Below are 24,854 nucleotides of genomic sequence, written 5' to 3'. Positions count from 1 at the left end.
ACCTGCGGTGTGGGACGCTATCAAACGCTTTGCTGAAGTCCAAGTACACGACGTCCAGGGACTCCCCTATATCCAGCTTTCTTGTTACCCAATCAAAGAAGCTGATCAGATTTGATTGGCAGGACCTTCCCTTCGTAAAACCATGTTGATGGGGATCTCGTAGATTCTCCTCGTTCAGGATCATATCCAATTGGCGTTTGATTAGTGTTTCTATAAGTTTACTCACTATCGATGTGAAACTCACCGGTCTATAATTCTCAGCCTCCGTCCTGCATCCCTTTTTGTGGAGTGGAATGACGTTAGCCATTTTCCAATCCAACGGGACTCTTCCTGTACTTAGGGAAAGATTGAAGAGCGCGGATAACGGTTCCGCCAAGACGTCACTCAACTCCCTGAGCACCCTGGGGTGTAGTTTGTCCGGTCCCATAGCTTTGTTCACCTTGAGTCTTGATAGCTCCTCATAGACACTGCTGGATGTAAACTCGAAATTTCGAAACGGATCTTCCGAGTTTTCCCTCATTGGCAACTGAGGGCCGGATCCCAGAGCAAGCAGTGGCTTCCCCCATGTCTGTCTCAATAACAGATTATGGACTTTTTCTCCAGGAAATTGTCAGATTCTGTTCCCTAAAATACATGATAAACGGATATCCATGTGAAGTATTGACTTAGATATCCTTTCCTCAAATTATCTGGATGCCATAAACGACTACTTCATGGAGCAGCTGGTCCAGGAGCTAATAAGAGGAGAAGTTATTTGGGATTTACCGTATTTTCACGTAGATAACGCGCACCCGTGTAAAACGCGCACATGGGTATAGCGCGCGGGAAACCCAAATTTATGTAAATAAATTTTTATATACCGCGCTCACGGGTATACCGCGCATGCCGCCCCGACTCTCCTCTGGCTGCCCCGACTCTCCTTTCACCCGCCCCGACTCTCCTCTGGCTGCCCCCCCTTGAAGTCCTGTCCCCCCTTGAAGGTCTGCCTGTCCCCCCTTGAAGTCCTGTCCCCATCCTGAAAGCCTGATGCCCCCCCGACGCCTGATTCATCATCCGGAAGGACCGCTCGCACCCCCACCACTTGCACTCCCACCCCGATGGACCGCTCGCACTCCCACCCGAAGAACCGCTTGCACCCCCACAGCCTCCCCCCCCTCCCCCATGGAGAAGCTGTCTACCTTGTTTTCGGATGCCAGTGAGCCCAGCTGCTTCCTCTGCCGGCGGTCATGCCCCTTCTCTGAGCCCTGCTGCGCTGCTTCCTCTTCCGGCGGTCCCGCCCTTTCTCCGCCGGAAGAGGAAGCAGCGCAGCAGGGCTCAGAGAAGGGGCAGGACCGCTGGCAGAGGAAGCAGCTGGGCTCACTGGCATCCGGAAACAAGGTAGACAGCTTCTCCATGGGGGAGGGGGGGAGGCTGTGGGGGTGCGAGCGGTTCTTCGGGTGGGAGTGCGAGCGGTCCATCGGGGTGGGAGTGCAAGCGGTGGGGGTGCGAGCGGTCCTTCCGGATGATGAATCAGGCGTCGGGCGGGGTGGGAACTATGTAAAAAAAATTTTATATAGCGCGCTCACGCGTATAATGCGCAAGGTTATGCACGGTTTGTAAAATCGTGTATAACGCGCGCGTTATATGCGTGAAAATACGGTAACCCTCACTAAAACATAGGATCTGGTGAGAGAGTTAAGTATCTGGGTCACTTGACAATAGTGATTACAAGAATAAAATGTGTCATGATCATAGGAAAAAGGACAAATCAAGAAAAATATTGCTCTAGCATTTAAATTATACAAAGGAAGACAATGATAAAATAGGAAACTAGTTTAACAGAAATAAACTAGAAAAAGTAGTTGCTAGGGCAAAGTTTGTGTGAGAAAAGGACATTATTTTAAAATACCACTTTGGAAGCCCATATAAAATGAGGAAAATAGAGATAAGCACAAACACTGTGGCATATTTCATGAAGAAGAGTAATAAGTTGAGCCAAGGAAAACCAGTATAGGGGTTAAATGTTTCCCAAGAGATGATGACTGCAATCAGAACTGATAGCAATGCCAATTGCTGTTAAATATCCGAAATTACCTCAACCAGAAACAGTGAAGAGTAAAGAAGTCTCACTTTTGAATGTGTGGAATATAGTAACTAGAACAGACACCTGCTGAGACCTACTCTTCCTCAGCTTGTCTGATTTTACCCAGAAAAACAGATTCTAAACTAGTTCTATTTGATTTAGAAATTCAGGGCCAGATTCTCTAAACAGTGCCAGTTTTTTAAGCGCCCAAGCTCAGTGAAAAACGCCATTTAAATAACGGTTTTTCACCGATTTTCAAGGTGCCAAAAAAAAAAAAAAAAAAAATCAGCATTGAAATCACATCTCCATAGGCACTTTACAGCACCTAACGCTACTGCAGGCATGGCCAACACCGGAAGTGGCATTAGGCACCAATTCACATCAAAGATAGATGCCGGAAATGTAGGACTGGAAAACCCTGGCCTACATTTCTGGTGCATACCTTTGCCGAAGGTGTGATTCTCTAACCAGCACCATCAAGAGATTGAAGGGGGAGGTTTGCTTGGCAGCAGGAGAGTGGGCATCTTTCCCGCTGCTAGAGGGAGCTTGTTTGTAGAGGAAGAGAATGGGCATCTCACCTGCTGCTGAAGGGGGGGTGCTTGGCGGTGGGGAGGAGAGTGACTATCTCTCCTGCTGCAGGGAGGGGGCGTTGTGTGGCAGCAGGAGAGACTGAACATCTCTCCCACTGTTCTGGTCCTGTTTCTTGTAACCTGTGGACTGGAACACAGGCAATCTGACTTCTTGATCGACATGAAATGCTAAAATAACATTTGGCAGGAAAGAAGGAACAGTGCGCAGAGAGACCCCATAGTCAGAAATTCTAGGCTCCCTGCAAGAAAGGGCTTGAAGTTCTGAGATCCTTCTCACTGAGGAGATAGCCACCAGAAAAACCATCTTGAGCATCAAATCCATCAGAGACGCTTCCTTCAATGGCTCGAAAGGAACCTAACTGAGACCCCCGCAAAGCCACGTTAAGATCCCATTAAGGGAAACGGTTTTACCGGAGGCCAGATACAAAGTGCACCTTTCAGAAATCTGGCTACGTCTGGATGAGATACCAGCATAGATCTGCGTTCTCAGGCTCTAAAACAAGAAAGTCCTGCAACTTGGACCCACAGGGAAGCCTCTATAAGCCCTTTATCAAGCCCGTCTTGGAGGAAAGCCAAGACCGCCGAAAATGGCTCCACTTTTCTTAAGTCTTAAGAAGCTATGATTTCGGACTATGCAAAAGAGTAGGAGACTTTCCAAAACTGGTGCGCTCACATTTACAGACCTCCCCCCCCACCCCAATTCACCTTACAGGCTGTAACAGCTTTACTCACTGTAATCTGTGCTGGCAAAGTGCTGCAGCTTGCCTCAGCTAAGGAAGTTTGACATGGAGATGTCCTTCCAATGCTGAATCGTCGGACTCAGTGTCTGACTGAGCCCCCACTCCCACAGACCAACGGATGCACACAACTAAAATGGGAGGGGGTGGCACCCTGTGAAACACTGCTGATCCTCCTACAGATGCCCGACACCCTGTGCTCAAACCTCTGCAAAGCAGTAGGTGAGCAATGCTGACCAGGGACAGCCCCAAGCTCCAAAAAATGCTTCTGCAAGCTGGTCAGCAGGTACCACAAGGGATTAGCCTATCAGCTGCAAACCAGTCTGTACCTTCTCCATGCAGGTAGAGCCGAACCCTCGTACAGGGTTGCACCAAGCACTGAAAAACTGAAGAAAATTCCCCAAAATAAGTCAACTAAAGAGACAGAGCAGAATAGAAACACTCCTTCAGGTTCACTTGGGAAAGGATAAATCTGTAGGTGGCAGTAGAGCTCTCTGTGAAGTAGGGGAGGCTACAGAAAAAAATCCAGAGTGGATTCCTTCTGCAAGGCTCACGGCCATGGGGAAATTACCCACTTGTTCAGAATGACACACCTATCGCACCATTATTAGCAACTATTATCAGCGTTAACTGGTTCATTTCTCAATTAAATTGTGCACACAAATTAGGTGCATGCCCAAATTTATGCACCATAAATAGAATCCAGAGGTTAATGCGTTATACATCCAAAATGTATTTTTTGCACTTTTCTATACTTTCTCACTCTCTTCCTTCCAAACCTACTGTGGTCTAACAGAACATATGCATTGCTAAACTGGGACAGTCTGAAGGTCTATTAAGCCCAATATCTTATTTCCAACAGTGGCCAGTCCAATCATAAGTAGTACCTGGCAAGATCCTACAAGAGTAAAACAGATTTTATGCCACTTATCCCAGGAATAAGTAGTGAATTTTTCCACATCAATCTTAATAATGGCTTATGGGCTTTTCTTTTAGGAACCTGTATAGAGGGTTCCAACATATTTATTTAATTTGTTTTCTCAGAACAAGTATCTATGACACCTAAATCTTTTTCCTGGAGGCAGATGACTTTTACTTAGAATTTTATCATCCATGAATAGGGTACAGTTTAAACTAGTAAACAAAAACAAAAAAAGTGTGTGGGGGGGGGGGGTGAGGGGGAGAACACCATGAAACTAATTAATAGATTGAAAACAAATGGTAAAGTATTTTCTCATTCAGCATATAATTAAGTTATGGAATCTGTTGCCAAAAGACATAGTAAAGGCAACTAAATGTAGCAGAGTTCAAAAGTCTGGAGAAAAGTTCATGGAAAGATTATTAGCCAGGTACATTTGAGAAAAATATTGCTTATTGATGGAAATGAATCATGACAATTTGGTTTACTTTTTTTAATACTGGATGGGTTCTTGTGACACAGATTGACCACGACCAGAGGGGGTATAATAATAGCCTCACTGGGTCAGACCGTTCTCACGGTGGCCAATCCAGGTCATCAGTACCTGGCCAAAACCCAAGGTGTAGTAATATTCCATGCTACCGATACAGGGCAAGCAGTGGCCTGGGCCAATCAGAGTCTTAGGCCCCTCCCAGTGCATCTCAAGCTGCACTAGGAAGAGGAAAGCCCACCATTTTTAAAAAGCGGGCCTGCTGGCAGGAGGGAATAAACACCCTCCTACAATATTTTCTTTCAAAAAGTATGGGGTTGTGTGTGGGGAGGAGTTTCGGGGGAGGGGCCCCCGGCAGCAGAAGGGAGTGGGCATACCACTTGCCACTCTTTAATTTAAAGGGGGGGGGAGTCAGGGGTCTAGCTGGCTGAGGTCAGAGGGAGTGGACTTCCCTCCTGATAATTTTTTTTTAAGTTCGGGGGTGTGGGCCTTCGGCGGGTGGGGTGGGCGAGCAGTGGTATTCTGACACAACTTTTATTTAAATGGTCACAGATGGCGTGCATGTGTAATACACATACATTTGTGCACATTTAAAAAAAAACCCAAAAACCCTCTTCCTGCCCCAAACAGCTGAGTGGCAGGAGGCTGCTTCAGGGCTTCCCCTGCTGGTTCTGCGCATGCATCAGTCACTTTCTCCAATGACTGATTGGATGGGATTATGACTTATTTGCATGCAAAATTGTTTGAACATCAATCGCTGTTTTCAAATCGGACTTTTACTGACCCCACAGCAACAACCTGCAGGATTTTAACAGCAATTTTAAAGCATCCGGGCCTTAGTCTTTAGGACTAAATATCACCCTGACATAACACTCAAACTCCACTAGGCAAGTCACACAAACTGATCCCTTACACTACTACCAAAACGCAAAGCAGAATTTTTTTAAATGAGATTTTACATTTTATGGTTTCCTGCAATGGTTTATATCTTTCTGAATCACAAGTATGAAATACAAAGATATACTGGTACACTGCATTATATCCAAAAATTAATATCTCTTGCAGTGTGCAATGCTTAAGCTGGAATACAATCGAGTAGAAAACTGGCAGGTTACATAGGGAAGAATACCAAAAAGATATATTCTGCTCCTAATATTGATCAGTGCTCAGCTGCTGTTTCTCAAAGAAATAGTCTCATTTTCTCATACTAGAATAGCCAAAAATCACCACCTTGACAGGTTGCCTATAAAAATTAACACCTCTGTTTATCACAATGCAAGTACTACAGTAAGCATTAGCATTAAATTTGAGAGACTAAGATCATACTCTACATACCTGGTTTAGGAGTCAGGTTCATTGCTGTCATAGTATATGTAAACTAACCCATCTGGAGACATTACCCCCAAGAGAATCTCTCTCAAGAAGGCAACATCTGAGAATTCCTAAAATTTGATACCATCTTAAAGGCTCATTACCTGTTTTAAGTGAACAAATTATAGCGAACTTTCTTCACCACATTTTAATATGGTTACACTAGCCTATACTCAGAAGCAAATGGGGGAGATGAGCTAGAAGACTATTAGAGATTGGAGACTTGGGGGTTATGGCTGGATTTAATAAAAAGCACTCAAAACTCAGCACTCAATACTATTCCATAATATAATGGGCACTCAAAAGATGAGTATTGAGTGCCAATTCTTTTCAATGCCTAATTTTGAATGCCAAGTGAAATTCCCAGGGCCCAATTTAAGTGCATATCCCTGGCATTCTATAACAATGCACAGGCATTTTTGGAATGCGCTTGACCCACCCAAGTAACTCCCACAGCCATGCCCCTTTTGGGTTGTGTGCTATGAATTTGGGTCCACGTGGTTATATAATAGCGCTTATCAATATGTCCACACAAATTCAAATTGCTGCTAGTGTTAATTAGCACCCAACTACTGGCACCAATTGGCTCCTAAGCTAATTTAACTGGGCACACATCTTGGATTGGCACCATATATAGAATCTGAGGGTATATGGAGAAATTATGGGGGAGGAGGAGAAAGAAGAAAAGTCATAGGTGACCCATTTTCTCTACCCTTCTCTGCTCTACTTAAGGTGATCTTCCATTCCCAGCAACCACTAGTACTCAACTCTATTAACAGAGTTTGGAGGAGGGTCATGGGGAACTACCTCCTCGACTGCTCTGAGTATCGATGATGATCCACCCCCACTAATAATGACCTTCCTATCAAACTGACCATGTAAATTATATTTATGCTCCTTCTCTAGTCATCCTTCCATCAGTGCTCTGAGTACTAGTGGGCAAAGACCAGCAGAAGATGAAGAAATGAGTGTGAAGTTGTGTGTGTGAGAGACAGTTCACACCTATGCCCCCCCTTCTCCAGTTCCACTTCCTTTTGGTCTACAGAGTATACTCTTAAGAAGCAGAACAGATCCTGGAGAAAAGTGGAGTTTTGAAGGTTATGCCTTTTATTAAACCAATATAAAAAAATATTGTACTGTATGTGATCTTTCAAAACCAAGCAGGTCTCCTTTATGTGCCCAAAACAGATATAGAACTAGAGAGAGAAGTTACAGCATAATATTAAAGCACTCCTTGAGAAAGAAAGGTCTTTCCCATCAGCAGCCATCTGTCAAGGTATCATAACTACAATGGGTTGGAATTAGTTTGGATCATTGACTAGAAAAATACTGACAAAATCAGCACCAGTGAAGAAAATACACAGGGAAGAATTTAAAACAAAACAAACCAAGACAAATGGAACAAGCATTCATAATTCTACAGTGTGAAGCTGTGTACTTATTTGTGTTTTTAAAAACGTTTTGTTTTCAATAGAGCAACTGTATTTCACTTGTTCCAAACAGTTAAAATAAATAAAAAAAAAAGGGAGGTGACTAAGGGCTCCTTTAATCAAGGGCGCTAGCGGGGTTAGCGCGTCGGACATTTAATCACGCGCTAACCCCCGCGGCAAGCCAAAAATACTAACGCCTCGTCAACGGAGGCGTTAGCGACTAGCGCGTTAAACCCCTACCGCGCCTTGATAAAAGGGCCCCTAAGTCCGTCAATTTATCTGACCCATATTTTCGGAGATGTAGCGGAAGTGTTGTAAAACCATTCATCTAGCCTTCTGTTTGGGGGGTTTTCTTTTAAACTCCACACACGTAATCCCAAAAAAAAATAAAAAAAATTCATTTGTTAATTACACAAAATCTCTATATGAAAGATAAATATTTGTTTACAGGTGACAGAAACAAGGACACGTGGAACGTGCTCCAGGAGAATGGCGGTAGCAGCTACACACAGACACTTATCGGCTATTTTACGCTAATTAACACCAGAGGCATAAAAATACCGTTTTTGCTAAACTGACATCGTGTCATCTAAAAAGGTACTCGAAGAGCTGCAGACGCCCTAAAGCGACCGCCCTTGCCAGAACCTTTAGAGAGACGCAAAAAAACACGACGGAAACGAAGCGAACGTTTCGTAATCGCAAACGCCAAACCCAAAACCCGCTACACAACCCGAGCCGGGCAGGAAACGGCTTTCTTCCACTCCCCGCCGTTAACAAAAGGTGGCGGGCCGCACGTTTTCCGCCCCCTTTTCCTCGGAAGCGTGATTCTGGCTTTCTAACACAGCAAATCACTGCCCGGGAAATAAATATATATGTGTGTGGTTGTTTTTTTGTTGTGTTTTTTAAAGCGGATAAATCACCCAAGACTGGGGTGGGGGAAACCGAGGAAAGAAACGTGAAACCGCCGCTTCCACCATCTCACACATGGGCCGGAAAAAAATTCAGCCCTTTCCGCCGTACGCACGCTCCGCTTTCCCGAGCGAGGCCGGCCCTGCCCGAAGCCCGGCCCGATAGCAGCGGGGTTACAGATACGCAGCGCCGCCGCCGGCTCTCCTACCTACCCCACGTGAACTCTCCGAGAAGGGGGGGGTGGGGGGGAACAAATGCAAGCAGCGAGCCCGGAAAGCGCGCTAGCAACCGGCCGGGGTGGGTGAATGGTGGCCGCGCCGCGCCGGGTGCCCATGGCAACCATTAAACGTAACAATAGTGGGAGGAAAAAAAAAAAAGCGAGAGAAAAAGTAAAGGCGCCCGGCGACTGCTCTAAAAGATGCAATAAGCGAGCAAAGCGCCGCCGCGACAGGAGTGGGGCGGGGGCCTCGGGGTAAAGGGGGTGGGGGGGGGGCACATGTCCAGGCCCAGGAACTATCCGCCCACTCGGCGGCAGCGCTGCTGCTGCTGCTAACGTTTCCTCGCCCTCTTCTCGGGCAAGATTCAAAATGGAAAAAGTAGGCCGGCAACAGCAACAAAAGAAAAATAAATAAATAAAAGCATGAGGCGCGGACTCCTGTGTAGGTCACAAAATAGAGACCCGGGGAAGGGGGAATACGGGGGGTGGGGACGGGACCCACCTCCATCTAAAGTACCTACCCGCGTCCACCGAGGCTTTCCGTTTCAGATCTTCGACCGATTCTGCGGGCAGCCGAGGGAGGGGAAAGAATGAAAATTAAAAAAACAAACAAAAAAAAAAAACACCCTCCCCTCCCGGTAAATTACCTCCGCTTTTCCTTCCGTTCAATCCATCCCTACAGAGTGTGTGGCCGTCCGCGAACAATGACGTACGTCCACGGCCTCCTAACATCCGGGTACCGCGGGAGAGGGCGGGCTTCGGGAGCTCCTCCGGGTTGACGGAAGTGGTTCTGGATCGGGAAGTGCCGGCGGCCGCAGTCGGGCTTCGTTGTCGTTCCCAGGCCTCGGGGACTGGCTGGGCTCCGAAGGTTCGCCGCCCCCCCCCCTTGTTTTAGGTGTTTGAGAAAACGATTCTTACGTTTCTTGGCAGATCGGAAAAAAAGGACGTATGCTATTCAGACGCCACTTGCACAAATTCAATTTACATTATAATCCTCCAGGGACAGGGAAAAGCCTGATATACCTGCTGAATGTAAAGTGCCTTGGAACTAGTACTGAAAAAGGCGTGAGTTAAAAAATAAAAGCCTTGGTATGGTTATGCACTCCATGAAAAGAAACCCGTTTTTTTCTTCCATATGGCTACGAGTGTTCTGCTTTGACAGTACAGTACAGAATGATGCTCAGTCCAGGCCTGGAACTGCCTCTGGTTCTAAGTATGTATGGCAACAAGCATTTGATATCCCATCTTTCTGTAGTACAACTGGTGAGCTTGACTTCAGTGCCGGGAAAATAGTTGACACCATTATTAAAAAAAAAAAAAAAAAGTTAGGGGACACCTAGACAACATGGTTTAATGCAGGGATCTCAAAGCCGCAATCCAGTCAGGTTTTCAGGATTTCCCCAATGAATATGCATTGAAAGCAGTGCATGCACATAGATCTCATGCATATTCGTTGCAGAAATCTTGAAAACCCGACTGGATTGCGGCCCTCGAGAAGGGACTTTGAGACCCCTGGTTTAATGGGACAAAGCCTACATGGGTTCAAGCCCAGGGAGGTTTTTGCCTCTTCAATTTATTGAATTTCTTTGAATGTGTGGATAAGAGAGCCGTTTGACGTAGTTGATACTTTGCCTATGTATGCTGCTCTGTATTTTATTACATTTTCGCAAGATATAAATTTTAAATGTGATTATCCATTATGCTTTCTAAGAAAAAAAATGTTACATTGGACAAGGTGGCCAAGTGATTAAGGTGATGAAGTGTTAATTGTTGTTTTTCATGCATAGGTTCAAATCCTGTTCTTGTCAGGGGGCATTTGGTTTAGCCAATGCATTTGGCAACTCTATGGGCTCCTTATACAAAGCTGCAGTAGCAATTCTCCCACAGCAAAGGCACTAAAGCCCATTCAGTTCTTATGCATGGTAAAATCGCTACCATGGCTTTGTAAAAGGGCCCTTTATCTTGAGCTACAAATGAAAAAGGCATGAGCCAAATCTAAACAACTAAATATAATGGGTGATATCAATTACCCTAATATTGACTGGATGTCATATCAGGAAATGCTAGGGAAGGTAAAGTTCCTAAATGAAATAAGTGACTGCTTAATGGAGCAGCTGCTTCAGGAATCCACGGGGGAGGGGGGGGGAGGGGGGTAGTACTTTTGAAAAAGATACAAGCTAAATCCAAATAAATAAATGCAGGCCTTGGTGCAGGAAGTAATGGTGTTGGGGCCATTTGGCAATAGTGATCATAAGATGATGATCAAATTTCATATAACGTATATACTCAAATATAAGTTGAGACCCCCATTTTCCTCCCCAAAAAGGAGGAAAAATGGTTGACTCAAATATAAGTTGGGTGACTTAATATTCAAGTGCCCTACCAGGATCTGCACCCAGCACCCCCTCCTTCCCCTGTCAGGCACTGCACACAGCCCCCTTCCCTCCCAGGCTCTCCACCTAGTTCCCCCTCCCTGCCTGTCCATCGTACCTCTTCTGCCGCTGGAATCCCTGGTGGTCCAGAAGTATAGTGGGCAGGAGTGAGCTTTCTGTGCTCCTGCCCTGCTTCTAATCTGGTCAGTTGCTGCCACGACTTATAGCTTCAGCCGCTGATCGGTACCGAGCAGGAGAATGCTTTGGTGCTGTTGCTCAGTGCTAAACGGCTTCCTGAATGGCTCCCGCAAATTCTCGCTTACAATCTTAGACAGACATGACATATAGGGTTGGAGATGCAGAACCCAAGGTGAGAGGAGTTATGAGTCAAAAGCATTCTTAAAGAGGTGGGCTTTTAACTGGGCCTTGAACACTGCTAGAGATGGAGCCCACTGTAGGGATTCGGGCAGCTTGTTCCAAGTATACGATGAATTTTTAGAGAGAGGGGGCTCTTAAAATAAAGCTGATTGACTGATCGATTTATGTATGTATTTATTTATTTGGATTTCTCTCAAGCTTTCTTATTGGTAGACAATTTACATTCAGGTACAACAGATACTTGTGTAGGCCTTATGTCCCGAGTCCAATCAGAAATGTCTCCTGTTGCACCACTTGCAATGTTTTCTAGAAAGATCTAATCTCCAGCAGCCACAGGTAAAGTCTTAGTTTGCTCTCACAGATGCCTGGATTCTCTTTCTTTCTTTCTTTTCTAAATTTCTATTCCATATTATTGATAGTCTGCTAAAGCTACAAATGGGACAGGTGATGGCTGTCGGAACAGTCTACTCAATCTACAAGTACAACAGCATTTTGGGTTCTGTATTCCTAAAGTTTTATTTATTCTGGTCTATGTGATGTCTGCTTTCTTGGGATTTAATCACAGGTCTCAATTGGACCTCTGTCCTTATCTCAGCCAATCATCACTAGTTGAGGGAAAGAGGGCTTGTATCTCTGTATTTGGAATAAGAACCGCATGAAGTTCAAACAGGATTCAGGAAAAGGTAAAGAACAAGAAATATCATCACAGATATGAGATGGATCCTTGAAAAGTCTAAGAAATACCAACAAGGATATCTACATGTATTTCATTGACTACAGCAAGGCCTTTGCAAAAAACAGATTTTATATTTCTTGTCCTAGGAATAAGCAGTGGATTTCCCCAAACCATCTTAATAATGGCTTATGGACTTTTGTTTTAGGAAATTAGCTAATACTTTTTTTTAACCCTGTTAAGCTAACATATTCTCTGACAACCAACAAATCCCATAGTTTAATTAAACACACTCCTTCTCAAGAACACTTTAAGAAGCCCAGAATTGGGGAATTTAGGGAGACCCAGAATAGGCAGTAGCCTAGATTACTCCTAGGAAATCTATGCTGAGGGACCAGAGGAGTAGCTATGAGATAAGAAAAGTTTCCACCTTGCAAACTCTGTATACACTGTTATTCTTCTGTGGTCTGGCTGTGTTTGTGAATGCTCCTTGCTCTACACCCACTCATACTATCACAATATAATACAATAAAACAGAAAATAAATACAATATGTACAAAAAACCTACAGGAATCAACAAAAGCCCAATATGGTCATTTGTTAGTGTAGAGCAGGGATCTCAAAGTCCCTCCTTAAGGGCCGCAATCCAGTCGGGTTTTCAGGATTTCCCCAATGAATATGCATGCACATAGATCTCATGCATATTCATTGGGGAAATCCTGAAAACCCGACTGGATTGCGGCCCCCAAGGAGGGACTTTGAGACCCCTGGTGTAGAGCAATGTCTTGCAAACTATCTGGAGCCGCAGCACATGGCTCAGGCACTGACAGGAAAGTAAGGCTTGAAAGCTCAGAACTCCCCCCTGCAACTTAAAAAAAACAAACCCTGATTCCTCCCTCTCTCCCACTGATCCCTCCCCCCCAGGGCTGTTCAGTGCTCCCCTGTTTGTTTGGCAGGAGGGATGCCCGCCCACTCCCTCCTGCCATTAGCATCCTCTACTCCCTCGACACCCCCTGCACCTTTAAATTGAAGGATGGCAGGAGGGATGCCCACTCCTTCCTGCCACCGGGGTCCTGCATCCCTCTGACAACTCCTTGACAGCCCGCACCTTTAAGATGAAAGCTGCTCCCTCCTGCCGCCAGAGTCCCCCATCCCTTCGACAATCCCCTGACACATTTAAGTTAAAGGACAGCAAGAGGGATGGCCACTCCCTCCTTCAGCTGAGATCCCCCACCTTTGGGAGAGGCCTTAGGTGCTTGGGCTAATCAGAGCCTTAGGCCCAGGATGCACCAGGAAGGGGAAAGCCTGCCATTTTGAAGAGAACTAAACCCAATAGAAATGACCTCTCCCTGGGCAATTTGTTCAATATTGGGGGTGCTTGAGCACTCAGAGTTGGTTTCTATGGATATATAGGTCTCTATGAATTACAAGCAGAGATAGAAGAGGGGGTTGATTTCTGGTATCACTTGATGAAAACGAGCACAGCCATCCTAGACAATATTGCCCCTAAACGTAATAGTAAACGCCGCCCAAATAAACATAATAAATGGTTCGATGCTGAACTTTTGAAAATGAAACAAGTAGTAAGACGCCTTGATAGGATTTGGAAAAAAATCGGCAAAACTATCAGATTGGAATATCTGGAGATCCAACATAAAAAGTTACAAACAATTGATAAAAGATAAACGCAAAGCATTCTACTCATCCAAAATTGACCCATCCAATACTAGCTCGACAGGAACCAATACAAAAGAATTGTTCAACTTGGTTACAAATTTATTTGATACCACACGCCACACTCAACCCATGCATAACATTAAGTTACCTTCAGCAAACGATCTAGCACAACACTTTCACTCAAAAATTAAAAACTTAAGGAATAACTGCTCAGCAAACGACATACATGAACATCAAATAGTTAACAGACAAGGAAAAGAAATACCAGTAGATATGATCTGAAGCTCCTTTCAAAATTTAGAATGGAATAATTACATCAAAGTATACAAGTATACAAAATCATACGTCTTGGACTCCTGTCCCCCAGAAATTATGAAAACAGTCCCATTAGACTTTAAACTAACATTGTTGAATTATTTGTCTGAAAATTTAAAAAACGGAAAATTCCCTACGAATAATGGTCAAATTATAATAACCCCAATTCCAAAAAATCGTAAAGAATCACTATCATTAGTAATCAATTACAGACCAGTAGTTTCCATTCCATTGTTTGTAAAAATCATGGAAGGATTAGTGCACACCCAATTGATGGAATATCTTGACCAGTTCTCTCTCCTACATGAAACCCAATCAGGTTTCAGACCTTTATTTAGCATTGAGACAGTAATTGCAGCCATATTAGATAACTTACGCTCCTTGTTTAGTAGAGGCCTCAATGCCCTGATTATGCAATTTGATATGAGTTCCGCCTTTGACTTAGTGGACCATGAGAAATTGCTACAGTGCTTAGATGCAATTGGTATCAGAGGAGAGGTGTTAAGAGTGGTTCCGAGGCTTCCTTATATCCTGCACCTATCAAGTTCATTTTGATTGCAATCTCTCGGACACCTGGAGTAACCCATCTGGCATCCCACAGGGGTCACCACTATCCCCATTACTTTTCAATGTTTACATATCAACATTAGGTGCACAACTGTCTCAACTAGGAATAAAATTATTCAGTTATACAGACGACTTTACGATCACATCCCATTCGCCACCTCTCTCAGAAGTTACTCCCATGGCAACAGAAGCACTAAACTCGATGGAACAATGGATGACTGAATTTAGACTGAAGCTCAATTCAGAAAAAAACAAAATTCTTCATAGCTTCGCTACACCCACTAGATACTACAACTCCACTATGCATCAACAATCTTAGTTACCCCATTCAACCCACTCTAAAGGTTCTGGGTGTAATGCTGGACCAGGGCCTAACCATGAAAGACCAGGTAGACTCTTTGGTCAAAAAAGTTTTTTTTACTCTCTGGATCCATTAGAGCATATTTTGACGCACCATCATTTACAATCCTGGTACAATCCCTCATATTGAGCCAACTGGATTACTGCAACATCGCCTATCTGGCAATTTCCCAGAAGAATATGCGGTGATTACAACTGGTGCAGAATGCAGCAGTCAGGCTGATCTTCGGGTTGAAGAAGTTCAATCACATAACTCCCTCCTACCGACTCCTGCATTGGTTGCCCATGGAGGCACGTGTGAGGTTTAAGTTCGGCTGCTTTTGCTTCAAGGCTCTGTTCGGTCTAGCCCCCAAATACATAACCGACCTATTCTCTTTTTCAACCAATAGACATACAAGAAGCTCAGACTTGAATTTTGTTCCCCCCCCCCCCCCCCGGTTAGAGGATGCAAATTCAAAAGTCATCACCAATATCTTCTCTCTTATCAAGCAGCATTATGGGGCAAAGATCTGAAACAACTACTTACGCTTGCCAATACATATAGGAATTTAGGAGACAACTGAAAACATATCTGTTCCTAAAGTACATAGGAAACTGATTCGCACAATCTCTCAATACCAGATCTCTAGAACTGCAAAACAATAGATATTAACTATGTCAATTCTATTCAATTTGTAATATTTTTTATAATCCTTGTAAACCGCATAGAACTTCACGGTCCTGCTGTATATAAACCGTTATTATTATATAGGGTTTCTGTCATTTTTCTGCAACCTATCATTGGCCCTGTTGCTTCTGGAAGCCTGTCAACTCCTGGTGGTAAAGGTAAGTTTGAATGTCCTAGGAATGAAGAGGGAGTGATGCTGGACCTGCAGGAGTCTGAGGAAGGAGAGAGATGCCAGGCTGCATGGGAAGGGGGAAATGCTAGGGAGTGATCAGCATTCGGCAGAAAAAATCTCAACATTCACTGGCTTTCTGTCCTGCTTGCTTTGAACATCCCCTTTGAAAAACCAGCCAAGCAAGCTATTTATATTTGTATTTTTTTAAATAAATGTCAAGAAACAAACATTTATTGATTATTTTGGACATTCATATCTGTTCATAGAAATTAACTTTTGTAAAGGAATGGAATGCTAATAGTTTTCCCCCACCCCGCAACACAGCGAAAGGATTGGCTCAATACTGGGGAAGCTGGAGCACCCATTGATCTGATATTTTTCACACACATGCTCTAAAAATACAACAACAAATAACACAGCAAATAATAATAACAACAGTTTATATACCGCAGGACTGTGAAGTTCTATGCGGTTTACAATGATTAGAAATGCTACAGATAGAGTAGAACTAACATAGTTAAAATCTAGTGACTAACAGCTCTAGAGATCAGTTATTGTGGGAAAGATTGTGCAAATCAGCTTCCTACGTACTTTAGGAACAGATATGTTTTTAGGTGTCTCCTACATTCCCCATAAGTATTGGCAAGCATAAGTAATTGTTTCAGATCATTACCCCATAATGCTGCTTGATAAGAGAAAAGATGTTGGTGATATCTTTTAAATTTACATCCTCTCCGGAGGAGAAACAAAATTCAAGTTTGAGCTTCTCTTATGTCTATTGGTTGAAAAAGAGAAACGGTCGGTTATATATTTGGGGGCTAGACCGAATAGTACAAGCATCCAGTCTGCCCAGCAAGGCAGGTTATAGTCATTCATTTCAACACATGTTGTACTTCATTACAGCTCTATTTCACAGACCACTGCTATATATAAAACATTTTTCTTTACTCCTTTCATTATACTTGTACATTTGAATCTCCTAACCTCGCTACCTATCTGATAGTTCCAGCACTCCCTTTTGCACCCCTATCCTCCCATTGCCAATCTACTGCTGTTGCTTTTTAATAATAATAATAACTTCTATACTGCCATAATCGTGTGACTTCTAGGCGGTTCACATTGAAGAGAGCTGGACAATCAGCGAGTTACAATATGCAGATAGTTAATTACAGTATGCAGAATCTTAAATGCAGCAAATTACAATATACAGTTTATTAAGAATTACAGACATACGCAAGAGTGGACATTGGATTTAGTGTAGTTACTGTTTAGGTGATAAATCTGTCAAATAAGGCAGTTTTTAATGTCTTTTAGGTCAGTCTAGCTCCATTAATGTAGTTGTCTAGCCAAGTTTGCTGTTTGTTTGCTAGAAAGGTTTTGTATTTTACAGAGTAACCGCAGATCAATTGACGCGTAAACTGTACTTTGCTGGATTAGAAAAAAAAACCCCAAAAGTCCACAAGCGTTACTTTCGTTTGTGCGCATGCGTCCCACAGAGTGAGCGCTCCAGCGCTGGTGGCCATGTTTGAGAGACGGGTAGACAGGAGGCGGGAGCTCGAATAACTGGGCTGGGTTGTCTTGCGCTGCCCAGAGGTCCAGAGTTTCGACAGTGCCGGGCACTGGGAGGTCCCTGGCGGAGAGGCCCCTTTCCTGGGGAGCAGCGGCGCTGGAGGCCGTTGTCATGAGAAGGGAAGTCGAGCTGTAACTGGGCCGCGTCCTGCTTGCTGGCGCCCCGGCTATCAGGTGCTTTATTTACTTTAGGGGCCGCAGCATGCTGGGAGCAAATCCTGGGACGGCCGGCGGTGGCGGTGGCGTTCGGACCTCCGAGGCTTCCGAAAGCAAGGCTGTAATAAAGCCGCAGCTGAAAACGTTTTTGGATTTTTCAGCGGAATCTGAGCCACATTTTGATGGTAAGTCCGGGAAATTTTCTTGTCCCGGGAAGTTTATGTCTTATGTAACACTAGCCACAGTTGATACGTTTCCCGCAAGATAGATATATTTGTCCTTCTAAAAACAGTAGATGCCTTTCTACTCTGCACCGTAGTCCTTAGTTTAGTTTAATTTGTTGCATTACTTGGAATTTGGGAAAAAGCTAGATCCGCTAATTTCTCAGTAATCCCAATTTAAATAGAACGGGGATCCGGCTTTTATCAGCGGTGCCCCATTTGACATCACAGGATCCCTTTTGTACCGGATCTTCTAGATCAGAGCTTCTCAAACTATGGGTTGACAGTTGAATCCTAAATGGGGTCACTACCTAAGTGAGCTGACTATAAGGTGTATTATTCTGCACTTCCGGGAAGGGGGGGGGGGTGTCACACAGTTTTATTTGACTGCAATCATGGGGTTACGGCCCCCAAAAGGCTGGGAAGCACTGCTTTAGATCCTCCTGTTGCTGCAATCCCACCTCCCTTTTGTAGCTGCTTCCAGGTCTGTAGGAGCTATGCACAAAGAGAATAAGATAAATAGTTTATTAAAATTTGCTATATATTGCTATGGACTAACTCAGAGCTAGGCGATTTACAATTCTAAAATGAACATTAAAACAAGGATGCTGGGGAGCTTTAGAAATAAGGTATTTTGGGAGGTCCTGTCTATCTTGCCCCCTCCAGTACATCCAGGAGATCCAGAGGATTGGGCTGTAATAATGGATAATTTGCTCATTCAGGATGTGTGTTCTCTTGGCAACGATTTGGTTACAGCATTTATCCTTAAACCTCAAAACAGATTTGGATGAGATATCTGGATCCTTGTGATCTCCCTGTAGTTTCTTCTTAGCAATAGGCAGATGTTTGTTTATTTAAGATTTGATATACCACTCCTGCATTTTACTGACCTAAGTGATTTACAATGTATCAAACTAAAATGAAATTAGGTACTTAAGAAAAACTACCCTATCTGTCCCGAAGGCTCACAATCTAGCTAAAGTAAACTAAAAATAAGTAATACCAACATATAATACATTTCCAAGATCAAAAATCAAAGAAATAGAAATAATGAAAGAAGATAAAAAAAGTTTAAAAATAAAACAAATTTAAGAGATAGAAAAGTCTCTGAAGCGGCCTGATAGCAAACTCATATTTTAGGGCAGGTCTTAATACAGTGGTACCTTGGATTACGAGCATAATCTGTTCCAGGAGCATGCTCGTAATCCAAAATGCTCGTTTATCAAAGCGAGTTTCCCCATAGGAAATAATGGAAACTCGCTTTGAAAAATCCATAGTCTGTTATTGAGAAAGACATGGGGGGAAAGACAGGGGAAGCCAACTGCTTGCCCTGGATCGGTAGCATGGAATGTTGCTACTCTATGGTTTTTGGCCAGGTACTAGTGACCTGGATTGGCCACCGTGAAAACGGGCTACTGGGCTCAATGGACCTTTGGTCTGACCCAGTAAAGTTATTCTTATATTCTTATCAGTGCTATGTGATAGATTTTGCTGGTATGAAATATTTTCATAATTTAAAATGAACTGGTGTTGTATAGATAAAGTTATCATCTCAAATAGCAGTCATCCTGAAGAGAGATTCCTTCTGTTCGGTATAGACATAGACCTTTTTGAACTGTTTGGTTCTGTCTCTTTATAAAATATATTCCCCTTAGAATAAAAATTTTCTACGAACATAGGAAAATGGCTTTTAAGTTACTGAAAGAAACATGCAAAAGTAATAAAGTTAAGAGTATTCTGTACTTTCCAATATGTAGCTGTTGTGATTCTTCATACATACATGTTCAGAATGGTGCAGCAGACCAAAGAAAAGGAAATTAACAGGTGAAGACATAATTTCATCTTTGTTTCCAATTTCTTAAATGACTTGCTGAGCAGTAAGCAATAGTAGGTAATATATGTGGTGTAAAACAAAAGTATATCACCCTGTTATCATCTCTACAGCAAAGCATGGTGACGGCAACAGTAGGTTGTGGCAAGGAAACGTGTGACAAAACAAAATCCAAATAGCATCAAAAAAGTTCCATAAAAGAATTGAAGCAGCAAAACAACAAAAAGATTGTGGAATGGAATGTACCAGTTTGCTGTTTTAATAAGCGTCCAAATAACTTAAGGGTCATTTGTATTTAAGGAAACTTTGTGAAGCGGCCATGACAAGGACTTGTGAAGCTATACCAGCTTATTCTCATATACAGTAAAACCTTGGTTTATGAGCATAATTCGTTCCAGAAGCATGCTTGTAATCCAAAGCACTTGTATATCAAAGCGAATTTCCCCATAAGAAATAATGGAAACTTGGACGATTCGTTCCACAACCCAAAAACTTTAATACAAAATACTATACTATATATTGCAAGACCTCGCTCATTTAGAACAGTCACTACACTCCAGCAGCGTCGGAGAGAGAAGAACCATCGGCTCAGTTGTGATGTGTTTATAATGTATGTACTCGTATTGCAAGGCCTCGCTCATTTAGAACAGTCACTACATTCCTGCAGCGTCGGAGAGAGAAGAACATCAGCTCAGTTGTGATGTGTGTATACTGTATGTACTCGTATTGCAAGGCCTCGCTCGTTTAGAACAGTCACTACACTCCTGCAGCGTCAGAGAGAGAAGAACCATCGGCTCAGTTGTGATGTGTGTATACTGTATGTACTTGTATTGCAAGGCATTGCTTGTATATCGAGTTCAAATTTAATAAAATGTTTTTCTTGTCTTGCATTGCACTTGCAATTCAAGGTTTTACTGTACAGTTCTCCCTCCGTATTCGCGGGGGTTAGGTGCAGAGCCGGCCCACGAACATCGAAAAATCACGACTAAGTTTTTGGGTCGGCTCTGACCCACCCCCCACTTCCCTCCTGCGACCCCAGACCTTACCTGGTGGTCTAGCGGTGATGCAGGGCAGGAGCAATCTTCCTATGCTCCTGCCTCGTGCAGAGCCATCATCAAAATGGCTGTCGTGAGTTCCCGTTGTAGTCTCAAGACTACAGAGGGAACTCATGGCAGCCATTTTGATGACAGCTCTGCATGGGGCAGGAGCATAGGAAGATCACTCCTGCCCCACGCCACTGCTAGACCACCAGGTAAGGTCTGGGGAGGTTTTGGACAGCTAAAAATAGAAGAAAAATTAGATGAAAAAAAATTGCGACTAATCGAATTTGCAAATATGGAAACTGCGAATCCAGAGAGACAGCTGTATTTGCTTTGTAAGGACCTTGAAGTCCCTAGTTCAAATTAAACTGGGTGTGTTTGATTTTGAATACGGTTTGTGTTTCGGCATATACATGGAAAATGATGAAGGTGTATATACTGAAACATGGACTGTTTTGGGTCTTTCATTAAAGAACTGGTATGCTATTCCATTCTGGGAGGCCCTTGGTGCTTCTTTGGTTTGTTATGTTGTAAACCCGACTAAGCAGTATTTATACTTGAGATGTAGTATATACGAAATAAGTGAAATAAAATAAAATGTTCAGTGTGGTTCTGAGCAATCTGGTCAGTATGAAGAAAGAATTTAAATTCTCCAGAAATATATCCGCCCCACTTTAACAAAACCATAGCGTGGTTTTTAGCGCTGGCTGCAGCAACCTATGCTGCGTCCTATGAGCGTCAGAGCTGTTATCACTATGGCCGGTGCTAAAAACCGTGTTACAGTTTTGTAAAAAGGGGGGGATAGTTACTCACTACAAACGGTATGATAATGTAGGGATGTGCATTTTTGAAAAATGTTATTATTTAATAAACTATTATGAAACACTGGAACAATACAAATAAAAAGCAATCCCCTCCCCCCCTAAAAAAAGACAATTTTCTTCCTGCCCATCCTAACTAATAACAGTATATTTATTTTGATTTTCTTTTAGAGACTGATTTACCAGTAGACCTTCAGGTAACGCGTGGCAACCACAAATTGCCAACCTTAACATTCAAAGTTCCTAACCAGTTGCTGCTTGTTTCTATGTTGGAACATTTGTGCTCTATGCATGAGCGAGATCCTCATCGTTCAAGATGTTTGTTCAAAGGTCAGTAAGAGCAACCAGATCCTTTTAACCAAAAAAAAGTATTTTCTGTAATATGCTTTTTATTTTTTGTTTATGCAACATGTGGTACTTTTGTTTCTTAAAGATTGCAAAATAGTATGATTAAAGAGAGTGGCCACAGCCACTCATAGATTCATAGTCTTTATTTGCTGTCTTAGTTTTTTATTTTCAGGTACTATGCGTAAAAATGTATATTTTTATATTTCATGTAGAGGGTAATGACATTTTCTTTGTTATACTTAGAACTTCTGATTTTAGGTTATAATGGATAAATACAAATGCACACAAAAGAACCCCCCTTTTTGTCAAGCAGCGAGATCTAAATGATGAACCGCCCATTCTGTTTCTATAGGGCAACTTGGCATTTAGCTCATGCTGCTCAGCAGCGCAGCTTGATAAAAAGGGGGGTAAAATTGGTATTATTGGATATATGCCACTTCCCCTGGTTTTTAATCCTTCATTCATTCATTCAATTTTCTATTCCGTTTTCCCAGGGGAGCTCAGAACGGTTTACATTAATTTATTCAGGTACTCAAGCATTTTTCACTGTCTGTCCCTGTGGTCTCACAATCTATCTAATGTACCTGGGGTAATGGAGGGACTTGCCCAGAATCATAAGAAGCAGCGTGGGTTTGAACCCACAACCTCAGGGTGCTAGGGCTGTAGCTTTAAGAACTGTGTCACACTGTCCCCAGCTTTTGTGCCTTTTCTGCATTGACTCCTAAAGAACACAGTCATACATGTATGTACCGGAAAAGGTATCTACTGATAGTACCTATAGTGTGTGAACCATGGAACAGTCTGGCAGGGAGTGAAGGGGTCTGAGTGCAGAGCCTGACAGGGCACATGATTTACCCCCCCCCCCCCCCAATCTTATATTCAAGTCAGCCTTTTTTCCTCCTTTTTGGGGGGAAAGAAGGTACCTCGTCTTAATGCTCGGATCGACTTATATTTGAGTATACGGTAATAAAAAGTATAGCATAGTATGTTACATTACAATGCCATATCTGTCACATCTTGGAACACCTGTAGATGGAATTAAGGACTGAAATTCAGCACACAAATAGAAGTCTAGAAAAATGGAATAGAGTCCAAGACTGATTTTTCCCCATCAAATGGGTTATGACAACTGTGCCTTTCCTCCTTAACATGATGTACTTATGATTTCTGTTCTATGCTCTTCATTGCTTTTTTTTACTCAAGAACATAAACATAAGAACATAAGAATTGCCGCTGCTGGGTCAGACCAGTGGTCCCTCGTGCCCAGCAGTCCGCTCACACGGCGGCCCTTAGATCAAAGGAACTTGTCTAACTTTGTCTTGAATCCCTGGTGGGTGTTTCCCCCTATAACAGCCTCTGGAAGAGCGTTCCATTTTCTACCATTCTCTGGGTGAAGAAGAACTTCCTTACGTTTGTACGGAATCTATCCCCTTTTAACTTTAGAGAGTGCCCTCTTGTTCTCTCTACCTTGGAGAGGGTGAACAACCTGTCTTTATCTACTAAATCACCCTTGGACACCATGCCATTTTTCTAGGCCTGTGTGCTGAATTTCAGTCCTTAATTCCATCTAGAGGTGTCCCAAGATGTGTGACAGATATGAATGCATATTTGTGAATTAGATATAAATAAATATGTACGTGCACAAAAAAATGAGAATAGATGTATGGACTCCACACACACACCTGATAAATATGTAGAACTGCCTGTAGAATGGGTGTAGCCTGTACTCATTATTGTTGGGAGATGTGTCTCTAGAATGTCTATGGACTTAATCATAAGTGATGCTTTGGTCATTTAAGCAATCGGTAACCCTCTACTTAAAGAGTATAGCATGCTTATATCATGAATACAAATTGCAATAAAGGAAATACATTGATTATTAAAGGAAGAAAATACAGAAGACTTATTTACATGCTATCACATAAGGTGATAGGCACAATACTGTATATCAAATGATATGTTAGTAAGGATTTTAACCCTTTTGTGGTATTGATAAAATTGCATATTTTAAGTAGAATGCCAAAATACTTTTTTATAGCCAGGAAAAGTTGGCATTTCAGTTCATAATTCTTGTGTATCAACATGAATATTTTAACTGGGCTCTTCCCATCGTTATTCCATGGAGTTATCTTCCATCCTTATGTCTTTTTTTTTCCCTCTTCCTTTTGAGGTTTGGTGAACACAGAGTGTTTTGTTTTATATTACATTTACGCATGAATAAAGCTGTTGCAGTTAAATGAATGACTGACCCATAATGCACCTCTCTGCAGCTTGGTCCTATCTAGACATTCATGAATATCACTAATTGATACAAGTGCGATTTCCATGGTATGCATTTCTCTAATTCCAGATTGATGTGAACATTAGATTTCCTTTCTCTTTAAAATCCTTAAATTGTAGAAATAATGCTTTTTCAACTAGTTTAGAAATTACCCCCTCCCCTTTTTTTACAAAACTATGCAAAATGTTTTTAGCACCGGCCACTGTAGAGCGCACTGAATGCAGTGCGCTCTCCAGTGCTCATAGGAACTCTATGACTGTTGGGGCAGTGCAGAGCATTTGCCATGCTTTGCCGGCTGGAGCTAAAAACCTCATGCGTGGTTTTGTAAAAAGGGGGGATAAATGCAAGATTAGAAACTGATGGGAAGGGGTAAAACACGGACCTCGCGGATCTAAAACCGCACGTCCTTAAAAATCCGAGGTCCGTACATTGACAAGTCCGCCTTCGCTTTCCCTGCATCTCAGCTCAGGCCCCCGGCTCCCTCACGGACCTCACGGATCTGAACTGCACGTCACATTCTTAAAAATCCGAGGTCCACGCCACTTTTGAGGTCCCTGCCACTTTTAGTCTGGCTCTGACAGAGCTCTATGACAATTTAACTCTGACGGATCCTAATGCTTTTCCCTCCCTATGCTAGGATCCGTCAGAGTTAAATTGTCATAAAGCTCTGTCAGAGCCAGA

General features: G+C 43.0%; 2 protein-coding genes across 11 annotated transcripts in view; one reads left to right on the top strand and one right to left on the bottom strand.

The window, feature by feature from the left end:
- The window catches only part of USP42 (ubiquitin specific peptidase 42), a 142,370-nt gene extending 132,867 nt beyond the window's left edge, over positions 1 to 9,503 (bottom strand). For 2 of the 8 annotated variants that reach the window (XR_004541045.1, XM_033962763.1), the window contains exon 1: positions 9,373 to 9,503. The gene's annotated coding sequence lies outside the window, so the exon portion shown is untranslated. Of the gene's footprint in view, positions 1 to 8,047; positions 8,072 to 8,160; positions 8,429 to 8,720; positions 8,746 to 9,246; positions 9,341 to 9,372 lie in introns of those variants that run through there. The other 6 variants (XM_033962765.1, XM_033962764.1, XM_033962766.1 and 3 more) reach the window with 6 other exon arrangements.
- Positions 9,497 to 24,854, top strand: part of EIF2AK1 (eukaryotic translation initiation factor 2 alpha kinase 1) — a 92,534-nt gene continuing 77,176 nt past the window's right edge. Inside the window, exons 1-2 of one of the 3 annotated variants that reach the window (XM_033962772.1) lie at positions 9,497 to 9,593; positions 21,716 to 21,874. In XM_033962772.1, the coding sequence (XP_033818663.1) occupies positions 21,811 to 21,874 (64 nt within the window). In that variant the 5' untranslated portion in view covers positions 9,497 to 9,593; positions 21,716 to 21,810. Of the gene's footprint in view, positions 9,594 to 9,706; positions 9,939 to 17,386; positions 17,817 to 21,715; positions 21,875 to 24,854 lie in introns of those variants that run through there. The other 2 variants (XM_033962771.1, XM_033962770.1) reach the window with 2 other exon arrangements.

The sequence above is a fragment of the Geotrypetes seraphini genome, chromosome 11 (genome assembly GCF_902459505.1).
Source record: "Geotrypetes seraphini chromosome 11, aGeoSer1.1, whole genome shotgun sequence".
Classification (NCBI taxonomy): domain Eukaryota; kingdom Metazoa; phylum Chordata; class Amphibia; order Gymnophiona; family Dermophiidae; genus Geotrypetes; species Geotrypetes seraphini.
The sequence above is the reverse complement of the archived record's forward strand: the minus strand, read 5'-3'. Positions and strand labels throughout refer to the sequence as shown.